At 29.5% G+C, this 17,697-nt stretch overlaps 2 protein-coding genes across 2 annotated transcripts in view; one reads left to right on the top strand and one right to left on the bottom strand.

The window, feature by feature from the left end:
• LOC129919911 (synaptotagmin-5) overlaps positions 1-17,697 on the bottom strand; it is a 163,641-nt gene that overhangs the window by 91,538 nt on the left and 54,406 nt on the right. The window contains exon 2 of the mRNA XM_056001020.1: positions 17,343-17,663. Coding sequence (XP_055856995.1) covers positions 17,343-17,516 — 174 coding nt within the window. The 5' untranslated portion in view covers positions 17,517-17,663. The remainder of the gene's footprint in view (positions 1-17,342; positions 17,664-17,697) is intronic.
• Positions 3,954-4,936, top strand: LOC129919914 (homeobox protein ceh-12). The gene has a single exon (XM_056001024.1). The coding sequence runs from the start codon at positions 3,971-3,973 to the stop codon at positions 4,871-4,873; it is 903 nt and encodes a 300-aa protein (XP_055856999.1). The 5' UTR covers positions 3,954-3,970; the 3' UTR covers positions 4,874-4,936.

The raw sequence follows: 17,697 nt of genomic DNA on the forward strand, positions 1-17,697 counted from the left end.
TAAAAACAAAACTCAACAAAACAAAAAAATTTTTGTTGTTAAATATTAATTTATATACCTTGATGAGTGTTATTATCCATTATTAAATTCATTTTTCACCGCACAAAAAATTTTGGGAGTAAGACCAATTACAACCTGATTTTTCACCACCAAAAAAAAAATTAAACTAGACAATGTTTAGCACTCTATAACTTTTGCACTAATTGGACAACGCAAATAATTTTGATGCAGTTAGAACCTAAATATATTTAGGATAACATACCAATCACTTAAAAGTACCGCAATAATATTCGATTTTTTAATTTATTGCTATGGGTCGCCCCACTGTGCGTCGTGGGTTCGAGCCCAACGGTCGGCTCAGAAGAAGGCTTAACTAAAGCCACCTGTGCGATAACATGAGACAATTCGCTGGCTGAGAATTATAAGGGTGTATTTCATACAAAATACAAAAAAAAAAGTTTTATACACCAAAATTTTCGTAATTTCAACTGCTTTCAGATAAAAAATTTAGAAAAAAATTAATGGCGACGGTACAGGTAAAAAAGACATACAACTTTCATGATTTCACATAAATGTATTAATATAATAATACTGATTTATTTCAAACAAAAAAGTACATTGCTTTAAGTTACATACAACTTTTTTGCGCAAATTTTTCAAATTAAATCTTATGGAAATGATCTTTTTTTTTAACTAAAGTAAAAATAAAAGCTCTTTTGATGTTTTTGCTGGTATTGAACAACAGGGGTGGGATCGGCTAACTTGATAGTCAATAGTTGACAGTCAAAAACGACGATTTTGCTCCATAATTCGTTCGTCGTTTTTGATTATCAACTATCGACTATCAAGCTAGCGGATTTCGCTCCAATGCTTTTGCTTAACAGCAAAGAGTTTTTGTATCTCGTTCTGTACTTTTTAAACCAAAATATATGTACTATCTAACTCTAACTTTTGCAATAATTCTTTCGGGTTACCTAACCTAGATATTCTTAAATCATAATTAAATTAGAGTTTTTTGTGGGCCAAGAATTGGAAGTGATTTTTTGAAAACTTTTTTTTCATAATCGAGGCTGGGAATTTCATAGTTCGTATTAATAAACCAAAAGTTAAAGAAATACTTAGATTCCTTAACTTAAAACAAAAGAAGTCAAAACTCAAAAAGTACCTAAAAGGTTCCTTCGGAAAAACCTAAATCCGATGGCAAGATATACTAGGATAAAGTAACTGCAAACGAGATTCAGCTTTCACCTTAGTACCTACCCAAAAAACAAAAATATTAAACAAAAAATTAACTAATTTTTTTTAAATATTTAGTTGGAAAATTGTGTATTCTTTTTTTTCAAAGGTCAAGATTTTACTGTACCAACCGAAGTGAAATCTTCGTTATATTCATCTTTACAATTTTATTAGTTTATTTCTATTAATAGTTTCATCGAATAAAACTTTTTTTTAACTTGAAGCAAATTTACTTACGTTATACATCTATACAAATAAGGCACTTAGAATCAACATGATACTCCTCTTAGATCCAATCCTCTTAAATTAATAAGATTTCTAATAAAAATAAGTAAAATTTGTTTAAACTTTGTTAAAATCAAAGTGAACTTTATTTTAACAAGAGTTTTCTTCTTAAGAAAATTTAAGTGTAGATACCTGCTAAGATTGAAATGATTTTTCATTAATTTTATGTGCATTCTTATTAAAATTAAAATATTAAACAAACTTTCAATTTTTTTGGCATACATTTTGCACCGTAAATGATTGTTTTAAGACGACTGTCTTTTTGGCAAAAAAGCATTCAATTGATTTATTACAAATTCGAATTGTTTTTAGCATGTCTTTTTCTGTGTACCTAATTCAAAGCAGGAATTGTTGTTTTCTATAAATGCAACAACGTGATTTGTGGTATGTTTTTTCTGTTATTTAAAATAGAATTTCACTGTTTTGTGCAAAACTTCAATAAAATTAAATTAAATCAAAGTCTATTTCACGATGAAGTCACTTTTTTCCATATAAAATCCATTTATTACATGTAAGCTCTTTATAACTATAAGGTTCTAAATTTTGTTAATGCTTCATTTTTTTTTTTGAAAAGTGCATTTTTAAAACTGCAAAAACATTGTGATCAATTGTGTTCAGATCTAAGAAAATTATGTCGAATTGGGGTCAAAACTTTTTCTGGGTTCAAAATTCTTTTAAAAATTCTACTTTTCATAAATCTGTTTTACAATATTCTGCAAAAATTTAAAAGAGGTTTGAAAAATTATCCAATTTTTTTTTATTTTTTTTTTTTCAAAATTTTGTAAGTTCATTCTTATACTTGCTTAGAATATTACAGAACTAAAAAGAAAAAAAAAAAAAACAGTATTTTGGTGCCATGGTTATTCCTCATAAAAATTTTCGTTTTATCTGATAATAACTTTCTTACGTTGCCAAATTTTTATAATTCATTTTATATTTGATAAATTTAAAAATTTTAAGAAAACAAATTTGTATGTAAAATTATATTTCTGTTGATATTTATATACAACAGTTCGCTGACAGCTTTGTCTAATCTTGCTACAATTGGCAGCTTTGGAAGCATTATACTTTTAATGTTATTCCATGAAATTATTAACATTCACCTTAACGAATGAAATTGCTTTTTAGGTAGAACATTTATTTTATTGTAAGTATACGAATTGGGAGCAAAAATTTTTTGTAAGAATGTATTGTATTGTATTTTTTATTGTAGCAGAATATTTTTACATTTATCTTTTCTTAAACTATATTGCACAATTTACAGAGTTTTGGTATAAATCTACCTTACTACTGAAAATAATTTTTATTTTTATAGCAAAACAAGAAGAACAAAATAAATAAATGACTTGAAGGAAAGCTACTTAAAAACCTTCATAACAAAATGGAAATTAAGTACCTATCAGAAAAAAGTGCGTTTTCCTCATCATCAAATTGTAGCCTGTAGGGTCCAACAAAATTTTATAATTTAATACTATAAAATTTATTTAAGTTTCTTTTCAGCAAATGGAGCTCTGACGGAATCAATTGTGTCACAAGTTAAAACTGAATTTCCTTAAATGTTTTCTTTTTTAGTTTTCACAAAAAAATTTTCTCTAACTACTATGGAGATCTACATGCAAACAATATTCTTTTCATTTTTTTAAATTCACTGTCAACGAAAAAATTTTCTTTTAATTTTTTTTTAAATTACTGTCAACGAAAATATTAAAGTAAAGCTACTTAATAAAATTTATCATTTGATAATTTTTTAACACAAATTAAAATCTGAATTAAGTATTAAAGGTCAAAATACAAAAGTCTTAATTGGTTTTAAAATTGTAGTAAGTTCAAATTGAACCTAAATTTAATAATTTCACGCTAAAATAGGATCAGATTAAAATTTGTGGTTGTTAGAACTTGATGATGACAAATTTTTTGACAAATCTACCGAACAAAACTATAAAACTATCCTCTTCTTTTTATATCCAATTGAAGAAAATTAAAACTTTTTAGTGTCAGATTAGTGTCACCAAATTTGTATCTTCTTAGAAAAAAAAAAAAAAAATAACAAAACAAAAGAGACCTACGGCACGAACCTTCAAGAAAATTGTAACAAATTTTCTTCGGCCATTGTTAAGCCCCGTACAAAAATAAATATAAGGGATGACTTGTATCTATTAAAAAAACTCAACCATTACAATAGAAAGATACCCAGGTATACATTACCAAAAAAAAAAATCAAAAAGGGCGGAGCATCTTTAAGTAATTGAATACCAAACACCCGAATAGAGCTCATGGTTGTTATAACAATTACCATTCATTAACCCTGGGGTTGTAATTTGTTACCTCTCTCTTTTTCTCTGATTTTTTCCTCAATGAACACAACCCTCCTGAATGAATGAACAATATAGAAAACATGACCAAAGTAATGTCCCTTAAGGGATGAGGTCGAGGTATATAAACTCCGATCATGTACCTCAACAGCATCAGTTTCAAATCGTCCTTTGCCGATCGAACGTGGTTTATACTTTTATTTCTCAGTGATTTTTGTGTTTTTATTTCTTGCAAAATGTCTCGATCATTCCTTATGGAGTCCCTACTCAGTGATATACCTTTGAAAAAAGAAACTCTCAGTCCTCATCAAGTTCCACCATTACCAATGCTCCCGTATCCAGCTTGCTATGTTGGAAGTTATCTATTTTCGTTGAGTATTCAACAACAACAGCAGCAGCAACAACAACAGCAACAAGCCATTCATCAACAAGCCTTTCAAGCCCAGCAGAATCCTCACATGTTCCATCCCTACGCAGCTGCATCCTTAATAGCCGCCAAACGGGAACGTGCCTCCTACGAGGAATATGTCTCACCGAAACGACGAAACAGCAGTTCTGGATACACCACCGATTTCTGCACTTCACCAACTTCATCTACCAGTCAGGATTTCCAAACATTCGACGATGTATTTGTGCCGAAGAAATCGAAGACATCGCCGTCGGTAACACCTTCCAAGGCAACAACTATCTCGCCAAATATTTCGGACTACGCCGATTCCAGTAAAAGAATAAGAACCGCCTTTACCAGCACCCAGCTTCTAGAACTTGAGCGCGAGTTCTCTTGCAATGCCTATTTGTCACGCTTGAGACGGATCGAAATTGCCAACCGGCTGAAATTGTCAGAGAAGCAGGTGAAAATTTGGTTCCAAAATCGCAGAGTTAAGCAGAAGAAAGGTGGTTCCGATAGTCCAACATTTAATTTCAATGGCAATTCACCGACGACATCGGAAGGAGAAAGCAGAAAAAGTTGTTGTTGCCGAGGTCAGTCGCCATCGTCTTCAATCAGCTGCGCTGAAAACGCATGTCAAATGAATTCGTAGAAAAAAAATAATTTGAACAGAATTGTAAATAATTTTATTAGAGATAAGCAGATGTTTTGAAAAAAAAAAAAACGAAATTGTTTTGTACTATATAAGAAAATATTGTTAAAATAAAATCAAAAATTTATATGAAAACAAAAGTTTTATTTTTATCTTTTTCTTCACAAAGAACTACAACAATGTTTGAAGAATGTTGTGATTTATTCAAGTCTATTTTTTGAAAAAAATACTGTTCATATTGGTTCATAGAGAGGACTTTTTAGAGTTTTTCAAATGTGCTGAGTTGCAATCGGTATCAAATGTTTTAAAAACAATATTGTATTAACATGAATATATACCTATACAAAAAATGATATTCCGTAAAAACAAAAGTAAAGTATAGTAAATTTTGTGATTCGTACTTTTTTAAATGAAATATTTAAAAGTCTTAACTTTTTCTTTTTTTGTAATAAAAGTTGGGAACCGATGAAAATATGGCATACGTTTGTGATTATTGCAAAAAGATTCCAAATTTTAAGATAGAACCGGTTTTGTTATAAACAGAAGTTGATAGGGCGGTCTTGCCCCAATGTGGGGGGAAGTCAGGTTTTTGTTAGATGTTTTTTCAAATCGTATTATCTTTTGTTCAGTATTTTTTTTTAAATTTTTTTTATGATGAGATTTCCTACAAAAAAAACATTAAAGTTAATGAATAAACACTTTATTTTAATTAAACAATGTTTTTTATTGGTTTTTAAGACGGTTAAACACGAAAGGGGCTGTCTTTCCCCCTCTTCCCCTATTTATGCAACTAATTTGGACTACGAATTTTATTTTAAATAACTTCAAATATTATTATGACGAATAATCATTTCGACTTAGGGCTGTTTCATAAACTGATAACAATTTTTTTTTTTAAATGAAGGAACAGTTTTCCGAAGTCAAAATTACACTAATGTGTTCGTCACATATTTTAAATATTTCAATATTAACAGGTCAAAAACGTGGTTTTTGGAAACCTTTGCGTATACTATTTGATTAAGCCATATTTTATATTTTGGTCATTTTTACTTTTTTTTATGAATTTTTCTTTCAAAGAATTTTAAAATCATAGTGGTTAACAGAACTAACGTTTTTTTTCAAAGAAATGCCAATTCTTCTACTTGTTTAGATTTTTTTTAAATTAATTCAATACAAAAAACTAATATTTTGGAGTGAACATAAAAAAATGGGCACGTTCAGAGCCTAGATATTTAGTCAACGTCATTTTCTGAACGGAAATGTATATAGACGAGTAGATCAAGTTATGGAGATATTTTTTACTTAACTTTCCAGTCAACTTTCCAATGAAATTGCATTTTGACAATCAAAGACGCGAAACTTAGCTAAATATTTTGTCCCTAATTTTTCTGAACCCGTCCAATTTTATTTTAAACTTAGTTTTAAACATTACTCTTAACCTTACAAATCTTGAAAGAATACAAAATCTTTTATAACACAGAACAACTTTTTAATAAGGTATGTAGGTAATGACAACTATGAAAATTCGAAATTTCTATACTTTTTTACAAAGGCTTATACTCGGCTTCAGGACTTTCCTGGGCAAAAACTTAAACTTAAAAAAATTATTTGCTATAACATTTCAAATCGGTTTGGTGCATTTTCTTTTTTAAACCAATAAAAAAAAAACAGTTAGTTGAGTTAGTTGAAGGTAGTTTTTTAAGAAGCAATCTCTGTCCTGTTTATGTTGCAAAAGGTGCATTCAATGGTCTAAAAATTGTTCTTTACGACGAACGAGAGCCGGATAATTCATTTTCAAAGAATGACTCAATCCATATGAAAATTATTTCCCTATGCAATTGATTTTTTTTTAGCTGAGGAGACATTTCTGACATTTTATTCGTTAAAAGTTACTAATTTGGAATGTTTTAAAAAAAATAATTATTCGGCTCTCGTTTGGCTCCCGATAAATGGCGCAACAACAGTAAGAAAACCATTGATATCAACAAACTTAAATAATCAAACCTTAGTGAGATGCCATGAAATATATACAAGTACAAATCATTGAAATCTGAAATGGCGGTAAATTTTCCTGCAAAATGTTTGACTTGACTTGATTTGTCAGGAATATCAAACAGATATTACTGCTTTCAGTTGAACTACGAATTAAACATGTATCGCAGCATCAAGCAACCAAAATTTTGTAAAGCCACAAAACTCCCAGTCAAAGAGTTACTGACAAATGTCATCGAAAATCTGGTATGTTATTATAATATAAACGTTTTCAATTTTCTATTCACTTTGCATTCGCCATAGCTAATGCTAAATTACCAGATTTACGGCTTCTCACTAAAAAGACCGTCGCATTTTTGTTCATATCGATAAGAACATAAAATACACTTGAGAAAATTTATATCATTTAAACAAAATAATTCCTGCCGAAGCAGGGTCAATTTTGCAAATATATTTTTTTAGAAAATTTAATAGGAAAGAATGTGCTCTGCTCAAATGAATTATAATGCACTTTCTAAATTTGGCCATTTCAATATCAAAAACTGAAATTAAATAAACCAAAAATAAAATCAAGTTCGTATATCAGCTCTTTTGTTTTAAATAGAATCAAAAGTAAATCAAGCCTATTTCTACCAGTAAAATAAATTAAATTAAAAAACAGATCTAAACATCCCTTTAAAATGTGCTTATGATTTATTTTCTCATTGAAGAGTTAATAATCCAATTGTCAACTAAAACTCCAGACTGCGCCGAAGGCAGAAAAATAGAAAACCATCATTTGCTACTTCATTAAAATCATGTTTTCTCCATATCAACGATATTCATTTGAAAATAAGAGGGAAACAAATCTTTTAAATATTTCATTTTAGCAAAACTGATGCATAGCCCAACCCTCTTTTTCACCCATTTTTCCCAAGTCAAGTAGGTATATCTAACAACCCTCTCTAAGTTCCTATATAATGTTTCCTCCATTGAATTAAAATGAATAAATAAAATTCGTTATATGTGACAAAAGGACCTTAATGTTTCAAAAAAATCCCTCTTCTGTAACAAATTGATTTATTTATCAACTCTACCAATCTGTGTATACCTCTATTCCTTCATCACGCATTGCGTGGATAGAGAATATACGCGCGCTTATACTCTTGGTAATTTTATTATTCAATAAAGAAGTACTTTATCAATCATCATGAAATCATTCGATTGAAAGAAATTAAACAAAAAATGTGTATAGTTTCAAGAGGGTTCTAGAATAGCTCTTCTGTGCACAAGCCAATGAATGCTAGAGATATCATTTCCAACCATCAAGACAGAAAAAAAACTATGGCGGCCGCCATCACTCTTCATATAAAAATAAAAACCCTCGAAAGAAATGTACATAAATATCAGAGTCGAATGCAGAAGTCCTTTTGTATTGTTGCTTGTGTTTCTTGTTTTCCTTGTGGCAGATGAATAATAATAATAATTACAATTATTATCCTTTTTTTTTGTGTTGTGTGTTATGATTGAATGAAAAGGATACAACTGCTTAGCCATGCGCGGCGTTTTTTTTTCTAGCTGCGTTTTTCATTGTATAGTAAGCCTCTTCATTTCTTTGATTCCATTTATTAGCTTTTGGTTTTGATACGACAATAATTCGATGTGACAGGAGCATAAAGGGTATACGCATATAGTTCACTATTTGCATATGTTTTTTTTGTTGTTGTTTGTTTTCAAATTGATATAAAAATATACAAAAGTGGGAAATAATAGAAGGATAACAAGGATCAGTTTGGTGTGTGTGTTTATTTTGTGGGCAATTCATTAGTTATTTTTTTATTATTTTTGTTATGTGTACGTGGAAGGATTTTTTGTTTATGTGTACTTTTGAATTGATTAAGAGATGAAACAGTTTCGTTGTCCTGGTAATCCTTTGAAAGGATATTATTATGTATGATGAAGTAGTTTAATTGGATTATTTGTTTGTGTTATTAAATGTGGTTAAAGAATGAGTGTTTGTAGGGCTTCAGGCAAAATTAATGAATTTTAATAAAAAAAAAAAAAAAAAGGCCTTAGGAAAGAACCTTATGGAACTCCATAGAACTCATAAGAAATAACCATTAAATATTACATTTATTTGGGTTTTGCTTTAGGTTAAGGCTTTTTTAAACAGAAATGGTCTCAATTTTCGAACAAATGGAAAGTATTCACCTGGAAAATAGAAGATCTTTAGAAAAAATCAAATTCAAAAGTCTTGTGGTTTGTATTGAAAATAATAACATGAATTTTATATTGTTTTTAGTTTCTACTTCTATTTGATTATAACTTTGGTTCTTTTTGGTTTGAAAATAGCCTTTTTTAATAAATTGATAAAATTGAATAGAAGCGGCCCTAAATGTTTACCTTCTGGGACTCCATCTAACTTCTATGTTTTTCTTATTTTCTTTATTTAGAATTCACATTATTGTGTCCACTACAACACAAATGATAAATTAAATGTTTGTTGTGGTATAAAAGGCAATTTACACGCGCAGCCTCTGTTCAAACAATCTCGCTACCTCACGTAAGGAATAACAAATAAAAAAGCAATAAATAGCGATTGGACCCTCCACAAATAATCGACCGCAAAATGACCGATACAAAAAAGTCTTTGATTAATGGTCACTGCTATTCTTAAAAAAATATATATAAAAAAATCCTACACAAAGGACTACGAAAGTCCTTAAAAAATACCTAAAAAAAATATCTGCATCGGTACAAGTGTTGCCCACACGAATTATCCTGAAGAATATTTTTTCCTCTGTCGGTAAAAATCTATTATCCTTGCATTTGACCTAATAAAAGGATACTCGCACAGATCAATAATATTTCATTCATCAATGGATCCTTTCTGTTTTTTTTTCTTCTTTTTTGGTCCATAAAGAGCCTAAGAATGCTTGACTTGATTTTTTGTTATTTTTTTTGTTAAAGCTGCGTGCGCCGCACTATTTCATTCATTCATTCCATACAACTAAAAATTCTTCTTCCTTTTTTTCTTCGTTTTGTTCAAATTATTTCAATGGAATTATCGTGTGTGTAAATACGCAGTGCACAAAGAATTACTTTCTTTTGATCCTTATTTGGCAGTATTTTTTTTGGGATTTTTTCGTCCTTTTTTTTGTATATATTTTTCTTCATCGATTCTCTTCCATCGATCAGTGTTGCTTGTTTGTCGCCCATTTGTCTAGGATTGAGTGTCAATTGCATTATACGATTTTGCATTGTAGGTGTCCTTAGGCAATTTTTTTTTTTGGAAGGTGTCAATTCGATAATAAAATACACACTTAAAGGACGATAAAATTGGAATGACAAATGGCAACATGATATCGATATGGTTGTGTTGTGTTGTAGTTAGATGGATTAATTTTTCTACTCGAAATTCGTTTGTGTAATGTCAAGGATTTAATTGTTGTTAACGAGTGGATCCTTAACGATCCTTTTTATGGTTTTTAATTCTTTCAATTCATTCTTATTTTTTTTTTTTGAAAAATTGAATGAAAAATTATAAAAAAAAAGAAACATTGAATTTGGGGTGTTACGTTAATTTAATATGGGCATTGTGCAATTTAACTATATTTTTTTTTTTTTTTGTGAGGATCTTCTTCAGAAGATATATTTTTGTAATGCTTCTGGGTAATTGATTTTGTTTTTGGTGAAAGGAGGTGTGCTTAGGTATAAGGATATTCATGTTCAACCAATTGGACTAAATTTATATATCTAAAGAAAATTGTTGCAATATTTGCGGATTTTCTAATGAAATTAGGCTACAAGATCCGGCAGATGGACGGATTTTGGTCAATGCGAATGGCCAGTTGCCAATGGCTGAAGGTGAGCTGTGTGCCCGCCGCCACTGATGATGGTCAATGAGAGGTTCTTAAGAGGTTTTTTGTGTGTGTTTTATGCAATTTTTCAGATGAATTCACTTTGTTTGTTTGATTTTTCTTTCTAAAAAAAGTAAGAGGTTGTTCCTGGAAAATAAGGACACGTGAATATACAATAGGGTTTGTTAAAGTGCTCAACTATTGAATTTTCAAATGAAATAGCTTTTTAAAAGTTGCGTTGCTTATTAAAATTTAATTCTGCGTAATTTTCATTTTTATTAATATCTTTGGCTCGCTTAAAATTTTAAATTTTTAGAGATTTTTGAAATATATGTTTTTTTAATTGCGCCGTTTGGATACAAAAAAAAATATACTAAATATTTTTAGGATAAGATAATTCTAAGAAAAAAGTTTTAAGCTTATATTTGTTGAAATTTAACACTTAGTAAAGAAGCTGCGAAATAATAAGCGAAGGAAAAAAAATCATTTTTTTATTATAAAATCGTTTTTTTCTCAACAACTTCAACCGATCTGAGCGAGCGATATTATAATTTTTTTACATACTCTGAAACTTTAGACCCTAATACAACTTTTGACCACTATTACATTGCAAAATCAGAGTACCTACTTTTTTTCGGCCATACAAAAGACACAGCTAAAAATTACGAGGAAGTAAGAAACTTATCTTACAAACAGCTGTTGGTTATGTGTAACCATTAATTTAATCCATTTACAAAATTGGAATATTTTTAGGTTTCACTTAAGGGGGGAAATCCCTCTGGACGACAACTTTTTCAATAATTTTTTTTGGAAAACTGAAAGCATTTATTGAAATTTGGGAAAGTATGTGATATTATTGACATTATAAAGTATTGATACAATTTTTTTGAAGTACAAAAAAAAACAAAATGGCGGCTCTACAGCTCTTTAAAGTTGACGCCTCGAGTTTGCGCCGTGCAATGTCCAGGTCCAGAAAATTATTTATAATCAAAAAAGAAATTTGTTTCCAATAAAATATATTTATACGCTTGCATGAACCTAAATTTAGTAAAAAAAAGTGTAAAATAAAAATTAGAGACCAAAAAAAAACGAAAAAACACAATGTTTTTTTATAACAAATTGTTAAAAAAAATATTAATTGTAAAAATTTTGTTGAACTTTTAGGTTCATGCACTGGCCAATAAATTAAAGAGTAATTTGCAATTTATTTCAAGTCGATAGCTTCATTAGTTTTTGAGTTACGTTGCACGGCGCGGAAATAAGCACGTTTTGAGGAAAAAGCGTTTAAAGTTTTCGTTTTTGTACTGAGGTAGGTTCAATGGGCATGGGTTTCGGGACTATCTTGGGGCATTTGAGGCTTCATTTAAGGCTTAGACCACTGAAAATAGTTTCTTCGGTTGATAAATGAATTTGTAAGGCAAAAAAAAATTAATGCAAAAATAAAAATTTCCAGAGGGATTTCCCCCCTTAATTTGTTGGTTTTTAGTTAAAATTTAAAATATTCAAGTAATTTTTAGGTAATTAAATAATAGCCATACATAAATAGAAGCAATAATGACATCCAATAGCCCAATTCATAATAAAATTGTGTCAAAGAAGGATACTTAAAATAAATAAGCTCCAAATTAAAAAAGGGGATTTAATTTCACATTCAGAGTCAAGCAAGTCCACTTTAATAAAGTGGATTTCCTTATCACTCATTATGAACTAACTCCTTCAGTGGACTAATTTCCTTGCAGAAATACTGACTGATACAGATACCTTAGACTTTTCTTGAATAAGGATTTTTCATCATCTTCGATTTGGCACACAATTTACCTTTTGAATGCATGTCAATTCCTTTCCTAAATTACTCCAATTCATATTTATTCGTAGAAGGATATTTTTATTCTGTTGCTCAGCATTGTATAACAATGATGCTCCTCATTCCAAAAATTTGAAGTACAGTTAAAGCAAAATGTTTGCAAATTTCACCCTGACACAACTCTACAAAAAACATCCTAGCCAAAGCATCAACCATATTTTAGTATATTATTTTAGTTGGTACAAGAACCAAGAGGGAAATTTTCTTTTTTCGTGTATACTAACCAAAAAAACAGAGGTCGGTGGATAATATTTAAATTAATATTGTACACAACAACCAACATCATTATTCAACATAGCTTTTGTATGAACTTTAAGTTGCTGTAGCTTTATCAAAAAAGCTGTTTTGCTCAAGGATTTGAATTTGAATTTTCTAAATTTTGTTACACGACAGGGATATTTTTTGGGCGCCAAGTAGTGGTCAATTTATTTCTCTTTGTCTCTTAAAAATGTGTTGATAAAAGAAAAATTAATTCAAGTTGGAATATACAAATAAAGCATTTCTTTTTAAAATTCCTAGTAAAAATAAAAAAAGGTCATTATAAAAATAAATTACCTTATTTTTTTTATTTTTTAATGTCTAATAATATTCTTTAAATCTTTTAATGACCACTGAAGTAAAAATTCTTTTTTTTTTCAAAGATTTACTTTGCTGAATATGGTAATTGGGTGAGAAAATGGAAAGGTAATTTGCAAATAACAAAATAATGACGGTATAGCTTGGTTCGAATTTTTTTTTGTTTGTTAAATTTTTTGTTTGCGTCTGCATCAGAAGTGTTTTCTTTGTAAATCCAAAGAATAATTTCCAATTAATTGGCGTCCATCGTGAGGCGAAATAGAATTGAGAAGAAATATTAAATAAATATCGATTTTAAATGTTTAACTGAGAGAATAAGCACAAAATGAAGTAGATATTTAAAGATTTTATAAATAGAATTGAATACTGTTTTTAAATACTTTAAATGGAATTGGAATAGAGACGCAAGGACATACAACACACTTTCAAAGGATGGATTGCGACAAAACTTAATTTTTCGCACCTACCTAAGATTCGCACGAATTTTTAAATTGGCAGAAAATCAAAAGCTGAAAGGCATACTAATTTCAGTAGAACTTTTAGCTTAATTATGATTTGCAGGAATGTGTGAATTAGGCGTTAATTTAATTTGGCTTGAAGGATATTCTCCTATTTCATTAAATAATGATGTCTGGAGTAATTAATAGGACAGTATTCATGTGAGGTTCAAAGAATTGTGCCTCAAAGAAATCAAATTTAGAGAATCCACAGATTCATAAGAACTTGTGGGTTGAGTTTATTTTATTTTTTTTTTATGTTTACCCTCCTGTTCCGATTTTAAACTCTGGATTTCCATGCAACTCGAATCAAACAATTTAAGGTTAGGTTTTTAATTTAACAAGAAACGTAGGGTAAGCGGGGGTAAATTTGACACAGGGGCACATTTGACTTTGCGTTTTTCGGTATGATCGTGCCCTTAATTAATAATAGTTTGGATGAAGAAAGAAGCTAAGTTTGATTTAAAAAATTTTTGCGAAATTTCGTAGTCTTTCATTAACTTTTCGCGGAGTACCACGTGTTTTCGTGTTTTCTGTATTTCTGATCTAATTTTTGACCACCGGTATGTAAGCGATTTCTGAACCTAATAAAAAAGTTTTTTTTAATGGTGAATCAACATTTTGATAGCACTATGCTTAAAGTTAAGTAAATTAAAACCAGTTTTGTAAAAAAATAGTATTAGTTATTGAAAAAAAAAGGAAAAACAGTTATGAGGCTCCTTGGGGGCACCTTTGACTTTTGCAATGTGGGCACAGTTCTACCCTGATTTTGGGGATTTATATATTTAATAAATTATTTAAAAATAAATCAACATCGATTAATTTTGATTAAGATTTAAATGGAGAGATTTTTTGAAACATTTTATGGTTTTTTGTTTGTTCTTCTTCTTTTTAGAAAATAAATTTTCTGATTTATTTTTTTCATTATATTGTTTAGTAGATTGTTTGAAACCAAAAATTTATTTTTTTTCTTACTAAACAATAAACGAGCAAGATCCGCTGATAGTTTTAAAAATATAATGCACACGATGTGGGGTTTAATCCACTATTGTCAATTGTACCCCTTTTAAAGTCAAATTTGCCCCGGTCTCGGGGCACTTTTGACAAAATGACTTTTTTTAGAAAACATTATTTTTTTAAATGTTGTAATATTGTAAAACAAAAAAATTTACTCTTAGTATAATCTTGAATAGTCAATAAAGCAAATACAAAACAAAACATTGGAAAACATTAACAGTTTTCGAAAATACAGACCTTTAAAAACTAAGTGTCAAATGTACCCCCTTCTCCCCTACATCTTTTTTGAGGTTATCTCAAAAACCTGACGTGATAGAGCAAAAAAATTCGAATCTGGTTTCAGCGACCCGAAAAACATATAATAAACATATTCGCACTCATAGATAAAAAAAATGTTGAGGCTGTAACATTTTTTGAGGTTATCTTGAAAACCGGACATGATGGGGCAAAAAGGATTCGAATTCGGAATCAGCGACCCTAAAAACCTATGGATTCCACGAAAAAAAATAGCGCAAAACACAATACAGAGAGTTACTATCCCTTTTAAAAGGTTTGAGATGGTCATCGGAAGAAACCCGTTATTTTAAAAACTGTCCATTTTCGACATTCTGCCCATATCGACTTTTGATCAAGGGCTTCAAGAGAACAACATATTAAAATTTCAGACAATTTCACCGAGGGCCACTTCCCATACAGAATGTGCGGGGTCCTTTATACAAAAACATTAATACGTATAAGTACTTTCTGAAATATGATGATCTTACTTCGTACTTCGCTAACTTTTTTCATAACTCTGAAAAAAAAATTTAAATCCAAATAGTGCCAAATTGGTTTTATTTCTATTTTTAAATCTAATCAACAGAAAGGAAGGTGAAAGTATAGGGTTACCAGAGTTCTAAACAATGTTGTCTTAAAATAATATAAAAAACAAAGCAGAAGAGATACGAAGCCAAAAATTAGTATACATAAATAGCTTTTACACTTATTATAATGAATACTGACAGAAATTTGCCGATGTATTTGTTTTTTAAAAATATTAATAAAATCTATAGCTTCTGTACTAAGTTTCAAGCTTTTACCTTTTACCTTGTCCAGATTATTTGCTATCTTCTAAGTTTTGATGACTTCTGGTAACCCTCTTAGAAAAAGACTTACGCTATTTTCTGCTTTTTTTATATCAAATTTTAAACTTCATATCCCATCAAATTTGATCTTGGCTTTAATGTAATGTATAATAATTTTGGCAATCCTATGAATTTGTCTATTCTTCTGTCAATTAGTGGGCTTGTATTGTACCTACTAATTTCACTGGTCAACAACATTGAACTTTTTTTTGCCACAAAAACCAAGATATACTTTGCTAGAAGTTTTTGAGATGCTGAATTCGAATCCAAAGACAGAAAAATTTGATTGGCCTCCATTTTTGTTTTCGAGGTTATGTTTTTATGTGGCGTAATTCAATATAAACAAATTTGTAACGGTACCTGAGAGAACTAATTTTCTTCTTTTTTTGGATTCTTGTCCATACCACTCCCGATCCTAAAATTATCAAATAGTACCAATAACTCAAGTAAAAATTGAAAAAAACAAAAATAAAACGGTCACTGTGGCGTATGAGTAACATTTTGTTAAAAGAAAATATTGTTAGTTAAGAAATTATTTTCTTTTGCAAAACATAAACATTAAATTAAATCAGTTAAAATTTGTCTAAACACTATTAAACTGTTAGTCGAAATTAAACATATGAGATGCTGATGATTTCTAGACTTTTCAGATTGAAATGAGTTTTGAAGTTAAATAAATATCATCACAAGAAACCGATCAACTTCTTTTTGATACAAGATACAGTTTATGTTTTTATATAAACACATTACAAAGGTTATTCTTTTATTCTATATAATTAATAAATCAGTTATTGATACATCCTCCTTAATCTAAAAATATCGTTTACAAAGTACACTTGCAAAAAAAAAAAGGAAAGAGAAATTCATAAGAAACCAATGTTCTTGTCAATAAATTTCCTTCCACCAAAAAATCATTCCACCAAATGATGCCCAATTAATGATGTCTAAAAAAGAGATTTCTTTTTCATACCAAACAAAAATGATTAAGATATTTTCATCGATAAAACAAAAAAAAACCTGCTCTGTAATCTTTTTTAATTATCCTTAACACGCTCCAAGTAAATTATTTCCATCTTTTTTCTTTATTTTTGTATCCTAATCATTGAAGCTTATATACAAAGTCATTTGCACCTTGGTTATGGATGAACCACGTGTCTCAAAGCAAAACAAGATTAAAATTATACAAAAACAAAAAAAAACAAGACATCCTTATAGGCAAATGAGTAAAATTCAAATTATATATAAAATATTTGCTCATCTTGACATTTTCAAAAAGAATCTGCTGCTTGACTTATTATAGAATAAATAACAAAAACAACAAAAAATTCCTTCGAAAACCATTTTGTGTTTATATTTTCTCAAACCCCAAAGCGTAGGAACATCAATAAATATAAAGACACAAGCTCCAAATCCTATTTATAGAAACAAAAAAATAAAGTCTATAAACAAATCTTCTTTATATACCAACGCGAAACGGATTAATGATGATGTCTTCATAGCTTCCTTTTTCAGGACGAAGATAAGCAAACAAAAAAATACCAACAAATTTATCGTACTCACCTTCAGTTTGACTTTTCGCATAATTTTCGTTTCCTCCCAGCGATCCAGTTCGTCCCATTCCTTGCCACGTTTTCGTAACAAATAATAACGGTACATGACAATTGTAACTGCCACCAATAAAGCCAGTCCCGTGCCAGTTGCAGCACCCAACACTGCCGAACTAACCATGACCATTTAGATGTGCCTCACACAAAAGTTTTATATATAGAAATTTATTTTTAAAGAGTAACTTTCTAGTTAGAGTGTTTTGTGTTGTGATGGTGCCCGCAAGGATGTTGCTACAAAATTGTAAATTGTCTGTCTCCTGTTGCCAAAGGATATCTGAAAAGATTGTTAAATTCGAATGATAAATTAA

Source organism: Episyrphus balteatus, chromosome 4 (genome assembly GCF_945859705.1).
Source record: "Episyrphus balteatus chromosome 4, idEpiBalt1.1, whole genome shotgun sequence".
NCBI classification, from domain to species: domain Eukaryota; kingdom Metazoa; phylum Arthropoda; class Insecta; order Diptera; family Syrphidae; genus Episyrphus; species Episyrphus balteatus.